The 17,799-nt window shown below is 48.3% G+C and overlaps 2 protein-coding genes across 3 annotated transcripts; one reads left to right on the top strand and one right to left on the bottom strand.

Annotated features, from left to right (window-relative positions):
* Nucleotides 1–6,082: 6,082 nt before the first annotated feature.
* Nucleotides 6,083–8,869, bottom strand: MRPL36 (mitochondrial ribosomal protein L36). 2 transcript variants are annotated; one of them, XM_080680968.1, is made up of 2 exons: nucleotides 8,614–8,869; nucleotides 6,083–7,909 (listed from the first exon to the last, which is right to left on the bottom strand). In XM_080680968.1, the coding sequence occupies exons 1-2, from the start codon at nucleotides 8,742–8,744 to the stop codon at nucleotides 7,549–7,551; spliced, it is 492 nt and encodes a 163-aa protein (XP_080537094.1). In that variant the 5' UTR covers nucleotides 8,745–8,869; the 3' UTR covers nucleotides 6,083–7,548. The 2 variants fall into 2 exon arrangements, with proteins under 2 accessions (XP_080537094.1, XP_080537095.1); XM_080680969.1 differs by having other exon boundaries at nucleotides 7,463–7,909; nucleotides 8,577–8,651.
* Nucleotides 8,730–16,570, top strand: NDUFS6 (NADH:ubiquinone oxidoreductase subunit S6). Its single transcript, XM_080680973.1, has 4 exons — nucleotides 8,730–8,925; nucleotides 9,681–9,734; nucleotides 15,493–15,615; nucleotides 16,365–16,570. The coding sequence occupies exons 1-4, from the start codon at nucleotides 8,743–8,745 to the stop codon at nucleotides 16,428–16,430; spliced, it is 426 nt and encodes a 141-aa protein (XP_080537099.1). The 5' UTR covers nucleotides 8,730–8,742; the 3' UTR covers nucleotides 16,431–16,570.
* The last annotated feature ends 1,229 nt before the right edge of the window (nucleotides 16,571–17,799 follow it).

Consider the following 17,799-nt stretch of genomic DNA (forward strand, 5'->3'; position numbering starts at 1 on the left):
GGCTGGGGCCCTGACACTGGGGGACAGCCCCTCCTATAAATCTGGAGAAAGCCATGAACCTCCCTCTGGAAGGCGAGTACGGAGAACCAACATTGCATCAAATTCAGGGTGACAGGACTTGGGTTCTAGAAGGCACAGCGGCGTTGGTCCTGGGGTCATCTGGGGACCCCTTCTGGCTCCTATTTCATGCTTCCCAGGTCCCCTTCCAAAGGCCAGAGGCTGCTCAGCGCTGGGTTACCGCCGCTCCAACTTTGTCTCCATCATTTCCACTTTGGTGTTTCTGGCTCCCTGGCATGTCCTTCCCTGCGCTTTTCAGAAGAAGCTCTGTGCCCGAGAGGGTCCGTGGTGTGGAACTGTTGCCTGGGTGAGAGGCAGCGCTGATTGAGATTTAAACTTGGGGATTTCCTCTCTTCCTAGAAATGCATCTCAATTTGCTGGCCTTGGGGCCAAACACCAGGATCTCTAAGCTCAGAGTGCCCCCGTGGTCATTGTCTGGGACACTCTTGGGGCCTTCCGGACAGGTGTCCAGCAAGAGGCCCCTCGGACCCTGGCCTCCAGCCCTCCCCGACCCACCCCCGCCAAGCCCAAACTAGAGGGAAAGGTGGCCTGGAGCCTGGGTACACCTCTAGCCCCAGGTGTACCCTGGGCCCTGGCATGGGGGAGCCCCCACTGAATGCACCAATCTCACAGGGGGCATCAGAGCTGAGAGGGCCCCAGGCCAGGCATGCTGCTCCTTCCACCCTCTGTCAGGGGCCCCAAGCCCAGGTCTCCGAGGCCGCCTGGATTTTCTGCTGCAGCTAGAGGGAGTCAGGAGCCGAAGCCTAAACTGCATCCACGGTTCCCTCAGCAGGAGCCCAGGACCTTCCCATAAGAACATTCTGGGTCTCTGGCCTCCCCCTCCTTCTTTCCCAGATGGTGGGCCTTTCAACCAGGTCCTACCCCACCGCATCTTGCCCAGTACCTCTGATGTTCCTCACACATACTGGTTCCCAGAGGGATGACGTCTGTCCCTCTGTCCCTCTCTCTCGCACACTCTCTCACACACATGTGCACACACACAACACAATCCACACAACACACACGTACACATACAAGTACACAACACATGTACCACAAAGTGCACACCCACATACACATACCACACACACTAAACATATATGTGCACATACACATACCACACAGGCATGCAGACATCATACAGATGCACACACACACAACACAAACATATGCCACATGTTTGCACACACACCACACACATGCACACACACATATATACAGGTGCATATAGCACAAAGGGCATGCAGACATCATATAGATGCACACACCATACATGCACACACACCACATGCATGCACATGTGTACACATACCACACACACACACTCTCTGTCCTCCTACAGGAGACCCAGTGGGTCCCTGCCAGCTCGTTCTCTTCATTGAGGATTGGCTCTCCTCTTGGGGTGACCCTATCTCTGAAGTCTCTAAGGGACTATTATGAGTAGGTAATCTGCACCTGATACCCTGAAAGGTTCCTAGAGAGGCCACAGGGGCTCTGAGCAACTCTGCGTGTAAGAACATATGCTTTATGACGAGGTTTTCAAAAACAGTTGTCCTGTTTGTAGGTGGTGATGACCAGAGTTGCTCTGTGTCACCCTAGTCAAGTGTGAGAAAGGGCGGGTTCATGAGGCCAGATGACTTATTAATGAGGAATCTGAAGCCTTTGGAGTGGCTTTTGTGAGTCAGGGGCTCCGAGTTTGCCCAGGTGTGCCTATTCCACGCGTTAACTCACTCACCTATAAATAACAGCGGTGACAGGTTCCCTGTCAGCACCCGCTGATGAACGGTCCCCTCTCCCACCATTACAGCCTTGTGACTGTGGGAAAATTAATTTAAGTGGTAGTTAATTTCTAATGAATTCCACCCAAGCGGTTAATATGGTCCCTCGGTGTTATGGTAACCTTCACGGATCATTGCATTATGTAAATAAATCCTACTTTATGCCGGTTTATTAAAAAAGAGCGCAACTGGGGTGTCCGGCTAAATCTCACCTGCTCATGCACACAGCAAACGTTCGACAGGAAAACCTTCAAGGGGTAAGACATAAAGACTCCAGGACAGAGAGCTGGAATGCTGAGCTCCTCACTTTCCATCAGTTGACTAAACATCTCAGTTTCACTGCTCTGGATAAATATCTCCAAATTTGTCTTGTTGTATTTCAAGAAGAAAGAGGAGAATTTTTACCTTAAAACCCATGTGAATTTCAAAACAAACTTTAAGGAGCATCATCCCTGAAACCTGATTCTGAGGACAAGGCCAAGGTGGGCTTTCGCTGGGGGCCAGGCCAGGAGGGCAAGGCTAGGTAGATGGTCCAGAGTGAACAGGGGAAGAAAAACCACTTAGCCAGGAGATAGGTCTAGGGGCACAGGTGGAGTGAGGCCTTGCAGGGAGGACAGGGTGTCGGTGCTTCCTCAAGTTTAAGTATGTGGAGATGGACTCATTTGCTGACCATTCAGGGCTGGTCTGTGTACAGAAGTGGCATGAGGCTCAGATCAGAATCTGATGAGGGCAGTATGCAGTCTATACCGCAAGGACGTTCTGAATTTACTCAGTGGGCTCAGGATGACCTGTCTGTGCTTCTTAGCCCGGGAGGCTATATCAAAACACCACAGAGAGGGCTTAAACAACACACATTTATTTTTCACACATCTGGAAGCTGGATATTCAGATCAAAGTGCAGTGGGTTTGGTTTCTGGTGAGGCCTATTCTGGGCTGGCAGACAGCCGCTGTCTGGCTATGTCCTCACATAGGAAAGAGCATGTGCCTGGTGTCTCTCTGGACAGGGGCCCTAACCACACCAGACCAGGGCCCACACCTCATCACCTCATGTAAACTGAGTCACCTCCCATTGGGGCTTAGGGCTTCCACATGGGAATCTGGGAGATGCACACTTTCAATTCCATAGCACTGTGCACACAGCGAACCCTTCCAACCTCTTAACTCACACTTGGTTCATGCGTCTCGGGTTGGCTGGGCTCAGCAGGTGGTTCTTGTTGGGGGTCTTCCATACAGTGGCCATCAGATAGTGACTGTGGCCAGATCACCTCAAAGGCCCTTTCATTTCATACCTGGCATCTGACAGGAAAGACCTACACCTGGGCTCCTTGGGCCTCTCTCCCTCTAAATGGCCTCTCCATGTGGTGGCCTCAGGGTCACCAAATGTCTTACCCTGCCACTGAAGGCTACCAGGACAAACACCCAGAAAGGAACCTGCAGAAGGTATATCATTGTTTGAAAGCAAGATAGAGGCTCTGACCAGAACCCCCACACTGGCACACCCTGATTTCAGACAACCAGTCTCTAGGACTCTGAGCAATAAATGTCTGTTGTTTATAAGCCACTGGTCTGTGATATCATAATAATAAAAGGCCAATAGGCATCACGACTGAAACGACCAAATAACCGGTCACCATGAGGTGCATGGAGCACCTCTCGGGCCCTCCCCCCACTCCCCCACCCCCGTCTTGGGTGCCAGCAGTATCGGTGGAGTGTCACAGGGTGCCGGCAGCATCAGCGGAGTATTGCGGGGTGCCCGCAGTGTCCGCGGAGCGTGCGAGGCATTGCGAGGCGGTGGACGTGGCCCTGATGGCAGGCTAGGTCTAGGGGACCCTACACGTGCATGATTTAATCGTGCGCTGGGCCTCTAGTTGGTTATAATAGCCTGGATGGACTAAGACAGGGTTCTCCAGAGAAACAACCAACGGAGAGGGCAATTGGCTCATGTGATTTTGAGAAGCGGGTAACTGCAGCTTGGAGCCTCTTTCTCAGCCATGTCCTCATCGTGGGGCACAGTGGGCAGTGTTTCTCCTCCTTCCGTCACATCTAGGGGCAGCATCTGGCAAGAAGGTGAAATTCCTGGTGAATCTGGGAGAGTTGCTTAAAAGGATAAGAGGGACCAAGGACAGCATCGGTTTGTCCTCTAGTCCTTTTCTGTCTGATTGCTTAGAATGTTGGCTCCACCACCATTTTGTGCCATGAAGTTGCCAGGAGGCTGGAAACCAAGCACCAAGAATTGGCAGTGATGGAGAGGACAGAGGCTCGGAAACCTGAACACTGAGTGCCTGCTGATGTCTTTCCTTGGTGTAAGTGGGCAACACACTACATATTTTGCTTAAACCACTGCTATTTCCAGCCCTACCTCTGGCATTAGACACAATATGAGGCATGTCATCAGGTGATCAGGCAGGACTATCTTCATGCATGAATCCATATATATAGCGTGTATTTTGCACAGAACATGATACAAAATTAACTTAATAACTATTGCAGTGAATGGATAAATAAATGAAGAATCAGAGTATGACTGACTTGCCAGAGAAGACTCCTTTACCCTAGACCCAACAATGTGTTAGATAATTAAACTGATAGAAGTTATAAGTGAAAAACTATGGCTTCACTTTAGAATAGATGATTACACGTTATTAGCACTAAAAGAACAATTATACCTTTAAACAGAAATCTGAGGAGAAAGCCTCACTCTGAGGATGAAGTGCTAGAATTTCTGCACAGTAATTCATGTTGTTTCGTATAATGGCATCACTATGTAAGGAAAAACACGCATCACTTTCTGAGGAAAAGACAATGACTCTTTCATGGTGCGGTCAGAGGAGGAAATCTGTCTGTACCCCACACGCGGGAGCTGCTTGGCTGGGCCCTTGCGGCTAGCGAGGACTAGCTTCCTGACAGCTTTGTTCTGCATATCGACACAGCCAGTCAATTTCTCATGCAATGCAAAACAGCTCTCTTTGTTCTGTAGATTACTCACTTTTTTCCATGCTTTTTAAACAGAAAAATGACAAGTAGGAACTTGGAGGAAAAAAAACAACTGGCCTCTAATTGGGAATTTCAACCACTAATTACAAAATAGAACAAAGTGCTTTATAAATCCAAAAAGGAAAAATAAAAAAACTCATATAGATGCAGAAAAATGCCCTAAGTAAAAAGTGATGCCCACAATATCTAACATTAGCTTGTTGAAGAAATCAGGGCAGAGTGGCCTGGGAAAAGAAAGAGGATGCCCTGTGGTTGCTGGCATGAGACATCGCCCAGATGTGTTCCAGGTTTAGGCTAGTTGTACAAATGGGGACAGGAATGGAGTCACAGGGACTCACCTAAAGAGTCACAGGACATGACTGAATGGATATTTTGGGAGCTGATGATCCCGTCTGCTTCTGGGGAGAGAAATTGGATCTGGGGTTCAGGAGGAAGACTTCCACTGCATTTTTAACAAAATGAACACATTATTAACAAAAATTTAAATTGGTATTATTTTCAAAAATATTCTGTACCACTTGCAGAAGATTGAATTGTGCCCTCCCCCCATTTACATCTCAGAATATGACCTTATTTGGAAGTAGGGCCTTTGCAGATGTTATTAAGTTAAGGATCTTGAGATGAGATGGCCCTGGGTTAGTGGGGAGAATACCTTTATGTTGCTTTAAGCCACAAGTCTGATAATTTGTTCCAGCAGCCACAGGAAAATAATACACTTTTTTTCTTTCCTAAATGATCTTGGTCTCTAGTAAAGAAGTCCACTTGAAATACATTAATGAGTTAATTTCTTCCTTGCTTTCCATCTTAAATTTGTACCCAATTAGTAAATATTTTAAATTTCTCAGGCCATTGGGTCTTGTTGCAACTATTCATCTACCACCTGGCTGCTGTGGAGGTACAATCTATACATATAAAAGCCTAAGTGACCATTCGACCCTTTGACCAGTAGCTATGACGTGCACTGACCACTAGGGGTCAGATGCTCTGACTGGTAGGGTAGCTTGCTGCTGGGGTCCAGCTGATCCAGGACTGAGCGAGAAGGGCTGGACACGCCCTGGAGCCCTCCCTGGCCCCGATTGTGCACCAGTGAGGTCCCTGGGCCTGGCCTGCACCCTCTTGCAATCCACGACCCCTCAGGGGATGTCGGAGAGCCGGTTTCAGCCCAATCCCCACAGGCCAGGCCGAGGGACACCACCAGTGCACGAATCCATGCACCGGGCCTCTAGTACATTAATAAATGAGATGGTCATTTTCCAAAAATATTTTATTTAAAAAAATGGGTGAAGGCTGGATTTGGCCTATGGAATGTAATTTGCTGACTCCAGACCTAAACAACTTTTTTTGTTGAGCTGGAATTGTGGGGCTATAAATGCTGATCCATCCATTATTGGGAAGTAGATGAGTTGTAAGGCTTGGTCAGCACACATGCTATGACCTTAGAGAGATTCGTAATCCCAGGAGAGCAATTTAGAAATTTATCAATGCTGTTAGAACTCCAGGTTGCTAGCAATAATCACAGGTTCATGTGGATATGAGCCGCATTGCTTCACTACACCCAGGACTGCCTGTCCCTCAATATCCAATATATTCATTTACATGGACATATATACCAGCGTTGTGTGTCCTGCAGAGCTGGATGCTCACAAGGCAAATATACCTCATTCATCTGTCAAGGAGAAAACAATAAAAAAGGTGTGTGGTGTACCTATGTGTATACGTGTGTGTGTGCATACATATATGAAACAGCTAAAGACCTAGACAAGTCCAGCATCCAACTTCACTATCCATGCTCTAGTGCCAGAGGCATTTGGGTCTGTTAGACGGGATGTCAACTACCTCTTCAGAACAAAGTTGTGGGCTTGGCCTTGCAGGATGAGCTGGTTCTGAATAGCTAGAGAGGGTAAGAGGCTGCCTGCTTACAAGTTGTGATCATTTGAGTCTACATTCCCTTGCTGAGTGCCTACTGCATACCAGACCCTGTGGCAGACTAAGAGCAAGAGTGTGACTGAGAAATGGGTCCTCAGAACCCTGCAGGGAGGCTTCAATAGAAGCTTCTTGTCCAAGGCCCAACACTGAGTAACGAGCAGAACCAAGAACCTGACCAGGACATGCAGCTGCTTGCTTTCTGCTCCTGGGTCAGCAGTAGGCACAGCACACACCTGCCATGCTGCTGTAACCACCTGAGTGCTCCTGTCTTCACACTATAGGAGAGGCCTCTTGCTCGCACAGTGGGTATGTAGTACGTACATACATGCACACATTACACATGCACATACATCTCAGATCAAGGGTGACAAACATATCCAAATCCCTTCATATATATAAACAATTAATTACCCTTCACTTAAGGACTGTTATCAAGGCCTTTCCTCCTCATCCTGAAGACGGGATAGCAGCAGTATGGCAGAAGGCAGACACAGGGCCAATCTGAGACTAAATCTAGTTCTTTCTCAAGAACTTGCATTCTGATGTTGGGGGCAAACTGGCCTTTCCTCGGCTCTGTCTTCTGTCCCCCTGCTAGCTTGCAAGGAAGATAAAAGGATTCGCTTCCCAGCTGGGGCTCTGGCTGGACTAGATGTGGATAGAGTGAGAGGCCTGGAAAGTAGAGTCAACAAAACCGGCAGGTCAACAATCTCAGAAAACAGAATGTTTACATTTTATTTTTCTTCGATAAGGTCACCCAAGGAAATGGTACAATCCTGCATGTTAATTTTTACAGTCAAAGTTTCTTTATCTGTCTCTGCTTATGCCTTGGGTGCGTTTTGCAGTAGATGAACCATCGCCCACGCCTCTTCACCAGGTAACAGTCCTTGCAACGTTTCTTGAGGATGGCCTTGTTCTTGAACCCCAGAGTCGGCTGCAGGAAGGGCAGGGGGTGGCAGGAGAGAGGAGAGGCCACTGCTGCGCTGGGCTTTGCACCTGCAGGGACTGCAACACGCAGGGGACCCAGCAGCAGGGTGGAGAGTGCTCGGGATGTCGTTGTGTAATTTGTCATTGTGTAACGACTCAGATGTAGGAGAGGGTTCACAGCAGAAACCACCATTTTCCTTATAAAAAGAGTTGCCATATTGTGGCTGAATCTATGCGAGAAAAAAAAAAGTTGTTACAGCGTCTTCCGCACTTGCTACTATAACTTTGTTTTCCCCACTTCACTGTGGCATAGGCGTGGAGGGGTCAGGGGAGCCACCACGCCACCACCCCCTGGTGCAGCGCAAACCCTACCAGCTTCGCTGAGACAGGGGCATGGGGGTGGGAGGGCATTGGGCGAGACCGCCCTTTGTGGGAGCCCAGGCATGGCTGCGAGAACCCTAAGCCTCCGACCCCGTTCAGGTTTAGTGATAGGAAGCATGGGGAAGAGCTGGCCTGGTGTTCGGGACGGGAGGCACCCGGCACCCGGGCCGGCGCCCGACCGACGGACGGCAAGGAACCCGGCGGGCCGCTTCGCTGGCGCACACCGCGTGGGGCCTCCCAGCGGAGGCGCACTAGCTGGCGCCCGGACCTCGACCCCAACACCAGCAGGGGACGCTCGGGGCCCGCCCACCGCCCACCGCCCACGAGGTTCGGGATCCGGTCCCAAGCTGACCCCGCGCTCTCTGGCCGCGGCCCACCGGGGGAAACTGAGGCCGAGTCTCTGGGTCGAGCCCTTCCGCAGCCCAACCCGGCAGGCGGTTCCGGGGCAGATCCGAACCCCGGCAACCCGCCGCCTCCCTAGCCCCCAGCCCCTCTGGATTCCCAGGGACCCCTGACCTGGGAAGAACCGGCCCAGAAGGGGCCAGGAGCGTACCTTGCCCCACGCCTACGTCCCCGCTTGCGCCTCCGCCTGCGCCTGTGCAGTGGGGCGGAGACGCCACCGCCGTGAGTCTGCGCCAGAAATACAAACCGCGGCGGCACCCCCCCCTGCGAGCCTGTGCGCATGCGTCAACGCTGGTGCGTCGACGCGCCGGGTCAAGGGTCAGCCCGCAAGATGGCGGCGGCAGTGACCTTCTATAGGCAACTTGGCCGGAGCAGCGCCGCCGCGCTTAGTCTGCCCCGGGGCGTCAGGTGTTTCGGGGTGCGCATCGCACCGACCGGAGAGAAGGTCACGCACACCGGCCAGGTAACCAGTGCGTCGAGGAACCCCGGTCGTCCCGCTGTCTTCTGCCCTAGGTCCTCCGTGTTCCCCGGTTCCTGGTCCCTGAGAGGGATCGCGCAGAACAGGCGGCTGAGTACCGTGCGGGTCCCCCGTGCGACCGAAGCACAGTCGAACTGTGCTGCTGTCACCCGCGTGGATAAAAACGGGTGACGCGGTGCTGGGGTTGGTGGAGCGTCTGCAAATTCTATGGGAGTGTCCTTGAGCTCTAAAATGAAGCTGGTACCCAGAGCGTAGCTGTTGATCTCTGTGGGCGGCTTCCCGATTGATTCTGTGGCTCGAATCTCGTAATGTTAGTGTGATATTAAATAGTGCATTTAAATAACTTGAGAGTCTGCTGTAGTCAAAAACACAAACATAGTCTTAGACTATAATCATAAGATGAGAGAGTAAGTACCCATATTATTAGAGTGTTACCAGTAGATTTAGAGGGGACATAAACCATTGGCCCCATGTGAAGGAGGGGGGTGCACCTCCTCTGCCTGAATTTGCCTCCTCTGCTCTCTCACTCCACCTTGCAGCCTTCCAGTTCAGATTACTGCTCATTGTCATCTTAGGGGTCTTGCTGAAAAATGTCCCTGGTTGCACAATTATACCTTGCCCCTCATGTGTTTGATCGTGAATGGTGTAAATGTTGAGAAAAACACTTTTCTGTAATGGATATTAACTGACCTCTTTCAGAATTAGGCTGTAAAATCACATATGGTCTTTTTTCCCCCCAGGTTTATGATGATAAAGACTACAGGAAAATTCGATTTGTAGGTCGTCAGAAAGAGGTAAGTAAAAAAAAAAAATAACAAACCCACAAAACTACTAAAAGAGAGGTAAGCTCTCATAAAACTTTTATGTAACCGACAAAATATAAAAATCAATATGTAAGATTTAAACAATTTCCCCCCAATTTGTGACATCCTAAAAAGCTCTGGAATTCTGCATTTTTCTAAATGTTAAATGTGTCTGTTTCTGCTGTTTCTGTTTCGTTTCCCTTGTCCCCCCACAGTATGGAACAACACTTAGTAAGTGTAGTTCTTTTTTATATATAAATGGGAGTGGTCTTTTCCTTTATTTATGTGCCTTATACTCCTGAGACCCTCAGATTAAAGTAAGTTTTGTCCTCCATAATCACTTTGAGTCAGTCATTCTTGCCCCTCAGTCAGCCTGTTGATTCTTCTTGTTAAGCCTCAGCTTTCCCTAAGTTGTGTTTCTCCTTCCCTTTGATCTTGATTACATTGTCCATTCCCAAAGTCTGCTTTTCTACTTCCATCCTGCTTTGTGGGTGTCATAAGGGCAGGGGGCAGTGTGGTGGAGATGGAGTTCAGAGCGCTGGATGGGGCACTTCAGAGCAAATCAGTCCTGGAGTCGACCCTGGAGCCTGGGTCCCAGCTTCCTATCTCATGCCTTCTGATGCTCTAGCAGGCACCTGGTTCTGCCACAGACTTCTCTCTGCTGGGATTTCTCTTGTGGCCCTGGTTTCTGATTGCCATAGCAGAGGGCAACAGGGAGCAATTTAAAAACAAAGCTAAACAAACAAAATCAGAGCTTTTGGAGGCAATAACGTGCTGCCAGTGTAGCCTAATCCTTTACCGCTATCCAGCTCGGGGGTCTCTGGGGCCTTTTCCTGTTTGGGATCATCCTCAAGTTGTGGAAGGTGCACAGCACGTCTGTGAAAGATGAGTTGGCATTCTGCTGTGGCTTTTGCTCTTACGACAAAAATTTGGTGTTTAGTAATATTTTAAAATTATTTTGGTTTCCAAGAGACATTATTGTTTTAGAAGACTGTAGGTATACTGGGAAATTGCATAGAAAGTACTGGTACAGAGTTTCCATATGCCCCATCTTCCCCTCACACAGTTCCCTTGTGCTACATTTTTTACAAGTGAGTGATTTAAACACTGGATGAGTATTGATATATTAGTATCAACTCAAGCCCATAGTTTATATTAGGGTTTACTCTTTGCTGTACATTATGTGGGTCTTGACAAATGTGTAATCTCTTTTATCCACCATTACAGTATCACACAGAGTAGTTTTATTGCCCACAAAGCTTTCTGTGTTCCACCTTCCTATCCCTGCTTTTGAGCATTTTCTTCAAACTTACTTAATTTAAAAATTAATTTGGATGAAAACTTCAGTTTTTACTGTGTATATGCGTGTGTGCACACGTATGTTTAGCTAATTATAATTACTTGTGTTAGTGTTAAAAACACCTGGTATTCTAGCCCTAACCGGTTTGGCTCAGTGGATAGAGCGTCGGCCTGTGGATTCAAGGGTCCCAGGTTCGATTCTGGTCAAGGGCATGTACCTTGGTTGCGGGCACATCCCCAGTAGGGAGTGTGCAGGAGGCAGCTGATCGATGTTTCTAACTCTCTATCCCTCTCCCTTTCTCTCTGTAAAAAATCAATAAAATATATTAAAAAAACACACAAATAAAACAAAACACCTGATATTCTAAATAATTGAACTGGGGCTTTTAGTTTATTTTAAACTTGTAAGTTTCCATTAATTAGGTCAAAATTTTACAAAACATTGATTATTCAACTGAGTTATTTCCTTTTTGTACTAGTTTTGATATTTTGCAGACTTATATGTATATTTTATCTTTAATGGATTTAATCTCAGTTTGACATAAGGGAGTAAACTTTCCATAGGAACTGTCACTCCCAAAAAACATGAGTTTAAAAAAAATAGAACAGTTTACTGACAAATGAATGATTTAAACCTAAATGTTTTTAGGCCCAGATGAGTTAATCAAGAGGTAAATATAAAGATAGGTTCATATATATATGTATATATATTTTAATTTTTTTATTTTTTTAGTGACCTAAAGGACTAATTTTTACAGTGGTTGGGCAACTTAAGGTCTGTGACACACCATGTACTTGGGAAAACACTACATTTACAGCCAAGGGTGTGGGATGCTGTGACATGTTTTCTGTACTGATCTCCTCATGAGGTCCAGTAATGCTTTCTTTCCTTGTCCCTTCGCGGGGCAGGGCGGCACACTGCAGCCCTGAATTTTAACGGAATTGGAAGCTGGGCTGTGGTTGGGTGCTGTGACTGGGCGTTGACTCCTGGGCTCTTTGTTTTCCTGCGGTTGAGCTGAGTCCCAGGGTGTTAATCATGGGAGGTCAGGGTCGCCCTGGAGCTGCAGTCCTGAATGACAGGGGCAGTCCCGTGTCAGTCTCAGACGTCAGGCATCAGTTGCCCTTCCCACAGGAGACAGCCTGTTTCTTCGACTGCGTGATGGGAGTTTGTTAGTGTGGCCTTTGTGACACATTTGTCACTGAGGTAGACACCGTATTATTTACACCCTGAGGCTTCATTTGTATGGCGTGTGGCTTGCGCGGGCCATCACTCACCATGTAGACCGCTGTAAGGTATGGTGTAAGGGAGCAGGAGCCCTTGGCGGAGGCATTGTGCTTAAAGGAGCTTGTAAAACACCCTGGCGGCAGCCCTGCACACTTGTGGTGTTTGTTTTAACATCCGCACATTTCCTGGTAACTTCCTGCTGTGTTTTTGAAAATAGAATTTTAAGGAAAAGCTTTACAAAATCATATTCTATCACTGACAAAGCTTTTGAAAAATAATTAAACCTTTCCAAATGTTGTCCACATTGTGTGGGATCAGGGCATCAGAGTTCTGGTGGGGTGTTTGGTGTCATCCGTGTTGGTGGCAGGCGGGGCCTTCTCTGTGTGTGAGTGGTGGGAGTGGCTCTGTCGCTGGACTGTGTGTCCTCTGGACAGTTGGCTGGCTTTGGAAAAGTTAACTGAGCTTGACTGTGTTCTTCTTATTTTTTTAAAAAAATATATTTTATTGATTTTTTTACAGAAAGGAAGGGAGAGGGATAGAGAGTTAGAAACATTGATGAGAGAGAAACATCAATCAGCTGCCTCCTGCACACCTCCTACTGAGGCTGTGCCCTTGACCGGAATCGAACCTGGGACCCTTCAGTCTGCAGGCCAACACTCTATCCACTGAGCCAAACTGGCCGGGGCTTATTTTAAAGTTTTATTAAACTTAAGTCCCCCTCACCCCCTTATTTGTAAGGATTTATCTACACCTAGTCTCTGTGTTCTTGTCTTCCCTAGAGCAGTAGGCCTCTGGTGTAGGTGAGATTCTGGAAGCCACATGGCCCTGGGAGCCAGGACTGACCTGGCCCAGCAGTCTTCACCCATAATGATAAACAAGTACTGAGATTATTCCCAAACCCAAATCACAGGATAACCTTGGCCAACACTTATTAATCTGATTTTTAGCCTCGCACTGCCCCATCTTGTCTCCATTAAGCATCTTTTCCTGGAAACTTGTGATGGCTTTTGGGAGACCTGAGAGGGGAAGAATGGTGTTGCCCCTCTGACTGTCCTCTATGTGGTGTGTTCCAGTTGCGAGATCCTCTGGCCTCCAGAGGAGGGTGACTTTCAAGATGTGGTCTTGCTATTGTCATCCACCTTAGGTTGGGTAAAGATGTGGAAGAAATGCTGGGTTTAATAGGCACCATCAGGCAAGCTAATCCTTGAGAGCCGAGTGTTGGACACAGAGGGTGACTGTAATTGCTGTAGATGGCCCCAGAAAGGAGGAAGCTTGGAGAAGGCACTGCTGGTTTTCTTCACAGGATGTGCAGTGCTTGGAATAAAAGAGCCACAGCTCTTGGGCATGGGGCTGGTGACCAGGGTATATGCATAGTGGGTCTCTGAGGCCCACTGGGCACTGTGAGGGCCCAGGTTCCCTTCTTTCCCTTTACATGCAGACACTGATGCTTTGCTTCTACAGTTTCCCCAGTGTCATGTGCTTTGTCTCTTGTGGTCACTGAGGACAGCTCTAATTGAGGCAAATACAACCAAGACATGTCTCCTGTCTAGTGCCCACTTTTGCCACAGTAGGGCATTGTTGGATAAATGATTTGCCCAGCCAGGATGTGGGAATTGCTGTTGTGACTATGCAGTGAGGGGCTAGTTTAGTGATCCCCTCCTCCTTGTGCCTGGTCACTCAGTTTCTACAGGTGCCACAGGATGCTTACCAAGACATCATGCCTGTTCTGCAGTGTTCACAGCAGCCTGCTCCCCACCATCTGTATCGTGTCATCAGATCTGAAATTGACCGTACACACCTCCAGGAGGTGTTGACAATGACAGCATCATCTCACCTGACTACAGAGGTTCCTTTCAATTCAGTATCTAGGTGGCCTAAATATTCTCAACTGTGTCGTATTTTTAAAATTTTCACAGCTTGTTTGATTCAGAATCCAAATAAGTCCCGTGCATTGTGGTTTCTTTGATCTTTAGGTTCCCATTACCCCCCACATAATACCCAATTTTGTTTTGTTTTTTTTTTGCAGTTGTGATGCGTCCAAGTTTCTCTAATCTTAGGTTCATGTGACACACACACACACACACACACACACACACACACCCCTTTTCTTCCTCACCTGTCACAGGACCTGGTGTTTCTTCTGTAGGGTCGTCCACAGCTGGCCCTGGGCTACTGCAATCCTTCTTTTTGGCACCTCTGGTCCTCTGAGTGTGCGTGCTCGGTTGGATCCAGCTGCTTTGTCAGATCAGACTCAGGTTCTTTGTCTGTGGTAACCCTACTGGGCAGGTGATGTGGTGGTTCTGGTTGTAGAGTGGACAAGCGCCTCCAAATCATTAACTCACACAGGCTGTAGGGCATGCTGTTCTCTTATTAGTAGCATAAAAAAATATACAGAAAAACAACTAAACAAACAAAAACTTTGGTTATCCGGAGGAAAGAAGAAGAAATGCTAGATTCTTTCCTGTTATTTATCAGTTTTAAAAATGATGAATTGATTCCCTATAGTAAGGAAATTAAAAAAGTTTAAAAATATCATTATGGAATCATGGATTTCAGTGTAGTTTTGTGTTTCAGTCCTTTGCTGTTACAATTCCATTGTCCCTCAGATTTCCCATATCCATTTCCAGATTGGCAGTGTCCCCAGGTTGGCTACCCTTTTGATACAACTGTAGGGGTCCTTGCTGGCTCCGTTCTCTCTGTCACAGACACAAGTCTCCCATTCATCTGGAACATCTGTTTTGGATCTGGAACCAGCTGTTTTCAGAGCCCTGTTTCCTTTAGTATGAAATGGTGGCAGAGATGGCGTGGACTCATTGCCACTGGGTTGTCACTGTTCCTAATCTCCCCGAGTGGACAGAGCTATGAAACTGTGTGTGTAGAGAAAGAGTGATGGGAGGGGAGAAAGCAAATGATAAATGGGGGAGAATGTTAACAATCTGAGTCCAGGTAAAGACGAAATGAGAATTCTTGCGACATTTCGGTAAATTTGAAATTATATACAATGAAAAGCTAAATGTGTGCGTGCATATATAGATGTATTTATTAAATTATTTGTGTGTTTTGACGATCTACAATTATATTTAAAAGAAAGTGTACAGAATATAATTCTGCCTGTGCCAGCAGTACATGAATGTGTGGGGTGGCAGGTGTCTACATAGATTTAAATTTAATGAAATCATTAAGTTTTTGTACTTATCTACACAAGGTTTTATCTTCTCGTTTCAGGTGAATGAGAACTTTGCCATTGATTTGATAGCGGAGCAGCCCGTGAGTGAAGTGGAGAGTCGCATAGTGTCGTGTGATGGCGGTGGGGGGGCTCTCGGTCACCCGAAAGTCTACATAAATTTGGTAATGTGACCCCAGTGCTCACCCATCTTTCTGTTCTGTCCTTTCCCTGCTCTCAGGGTGGCCCTTGCAGTGTTCCTTTGACCACACATTCTCCCACTTGATCTTGCCTACAAAGCCAACTGCAGGGCTGAATACAGTGGCATCTTTTCACCTGTGACATGCTGTGCAGTGTACTTAGTGTTGCCAGCACTGTCTCTCCGGCTTTCACCATTTTTAAGCCCAAGTTTCTTGCTAAATACACAATCTGAGCCCAGAGAAGAGGAGTAGTACTCAGAACATTAGAGCCAAGAAGGAAGCCACAGGCGAAAGCCCAGATGTATAGGAAGGGCAAGGAAGCTGGCAGGACCCACTGCTGCCCCTTCTGCTGGTGGTGTGAGTGAGCTTGGAACCCAGCCCTGTGGGGACCCACCCGCTCGAGTTAAGTTGCAGTCTGTGCTCCGGATGAGACCCTGTCCCTCCTGGAGGGATTGAGCCAAGGGCAAGAAGTGGCTGTGCTGACACTTTATGCCCTGGAAGTGGTTCTCTGAGGTGACCCCGAGTTCCAGGGCAGGACCTGAGGCTGCAGGAGGAGATAGAGTTGGGCCCAGGCCCTGGGCACCGTCAGTTCCTAGCTCAGTTGTGACTTGGGTTTTACAGGTGTTTCGGGTTGACAGTGCATTTAGGTTTTGTGTGTACTTTCAGTGTCTAATCTCTAATAGATTTGAAGTAGAATATGGAAATATGAAATGTTCCCTTTTGAATTTTTTCAGGACAAAGAAACAAAAACTGGAACTTGCGGTTACTGTGGCCTCCAGTTCAAACAGCACCATCACTAGAGCAGACCATGCCCCTGGGTCTTGGGAGGCTATGCACGTGAGCATTTCAGTGTTTGTTCGCTAAAGTAGGGAAGGTCCTCCTGCTGCCGGGGGAACGGGGTTGTTCCTACTGTGAATAAAGGGCATCGTTAAGGACCGCCTTCACAAGTGTGTTTCTTTCACAGGAGGGACTTTTGAAAATGGACGTCCCTTACAAGTGTGGGCTGAGGGGTCCCCGCCAGGGCTCCTGTCAGGTGCTTCTGAGCACAGCCTCTGTGACCACATCAGGCAGCCAAGAGAAATGTAGAAAACTCTACTGTTAGCTCTTCGGCTACAGTTTCAGCTTCCTGTCATTTACAAAACCTGCAGCTGCTGTGATCACACACGGTGTCCCCATTCCGCCATTTCTAACCTCCAGCCACAGATCTCTTCTTAGAAACTGTATGTCCAGACACAGTGTCTGAAATAAGTGACCTGGCAGCAGCTGCGCTCAGAGCCAGTGACTGTGGTTGGGTTTCCACAGTTCAGGTGAGCCCCGAACTCCCCACTCTGACCATCTCTGTGCACAGGGCACAGCGTCCACAAAGATGCCATCCAGGTGAGGTGACCCCGGCTTCCCTGCACTGAGCATCACCAGTCCCAAGGCTGTTACGTTCCCACAGAAACAGGGCTCCGTCTCTTAACACCACCCCTCCCTTCCCACTTCGTACTTGGACAGTAGGAGCCCTGGGGGCTGGAGCAGGGGCCCCTGAGGTCAGGGAGCCGCCCATTTGATGTCACCAGCCACCCCACCTGACTTTTGTCATGGATCTACCCTCACATCACAGAACAGCTCCCCCAGGTCACAGTCCACAGCTGCCAGCCCTCCACTCTGGCTGTGTAGACAGTGATGAGAGACCCAGGAGTGAGGGCTAAGCCTCACCTAGGGCGCTGATGTCACTGATAGATTACAGGGCCCCTGTTCAGTGCTGTCCTAAAAGACACCACAATGCCCAGGTGGGATGCCCTGAGCCCCCTCTTCTTTGCTGTGCCAGGAGTCCCACTGGTCCAGACACATGGGAAAGGGGCTCTGAGTTGTGACTTTGTGTGTATCCAATGCGCAAAGTTGCCTGGTTTGATAGCAGAAGGCATTACATGCATTGCTCTATCCCAGGGGTGGGCAAACTTTTTGACTCGAGGGCCACAATGGGTTCTTAAACTGGACCGGAGGGCCGGAACAAAAGCATGGATGGAGTGTTTGTGTGAACTAATATAAATTCAAAGTAAAGGAGCGGAGGGGAGAGCAAGAGAACCGGATAGAACAGCCGGATCCGGCCCGCGGGCCGTAGTTTGCCCACGGCTGCTCTATCCCATAGAGGTCGGTGATTTACAGCAGCTGTTTACTGGGCAC

This window comes from Plecotus auritus (assembly GCF_963455305.1).
Source record: "Plecotus auritus genome assembly, chromosome: 7".
NCBI lineage: Eukaryota > Metazoa > Chordata > Mammalia > Chiroptera > Vespertilionidae > Plecotus > Plecotus auritus.

What these genes read in the sequence shown, in the direction of transcription:
- NDUFS6 (XM_080680973.1), top strand. Translation starts at nt 8,743, where the DNA reads ATGCGTCAACGCTGGTGCGTCGACGCGCCGGGTCAAGGGTCAGCCCGC. An exon ending in AGGTCACGCACACCGGCCAG is followed by an intron (nt 8,926 to 9,680) that starts GTAACCAGTGCG and finishes TTTTCCCCCCAG; the next exon opens with GTTTATGATGATAAAGACTA. An exon ending in CGAAAGTCTACATAAATTTG is followed by an intron (nt 15,616 to 16,364) that starts GTAATGTGACCC and finishes GAATTTTTTCAG; the next exon opens with GACAAAGAAACAAAAACTGG.
- MRPL36 (XM_080680968.1), bottom strand. Translation starts at nt 8,744, where the DNA reads ATGCGCACAGGCTCGCAGGGGGGGGTGCCGCCGCGGTTTGTATTTCTG. An exon ending in GGACGTAGGCGTGGGGCAAG is followed by an intron (nt 7,910 to 8,613) that starts GTACGCTCCTGG and finishes TTTCTCGCATAG; the next exon opens with ATTCAGCCACAATATGGCAA.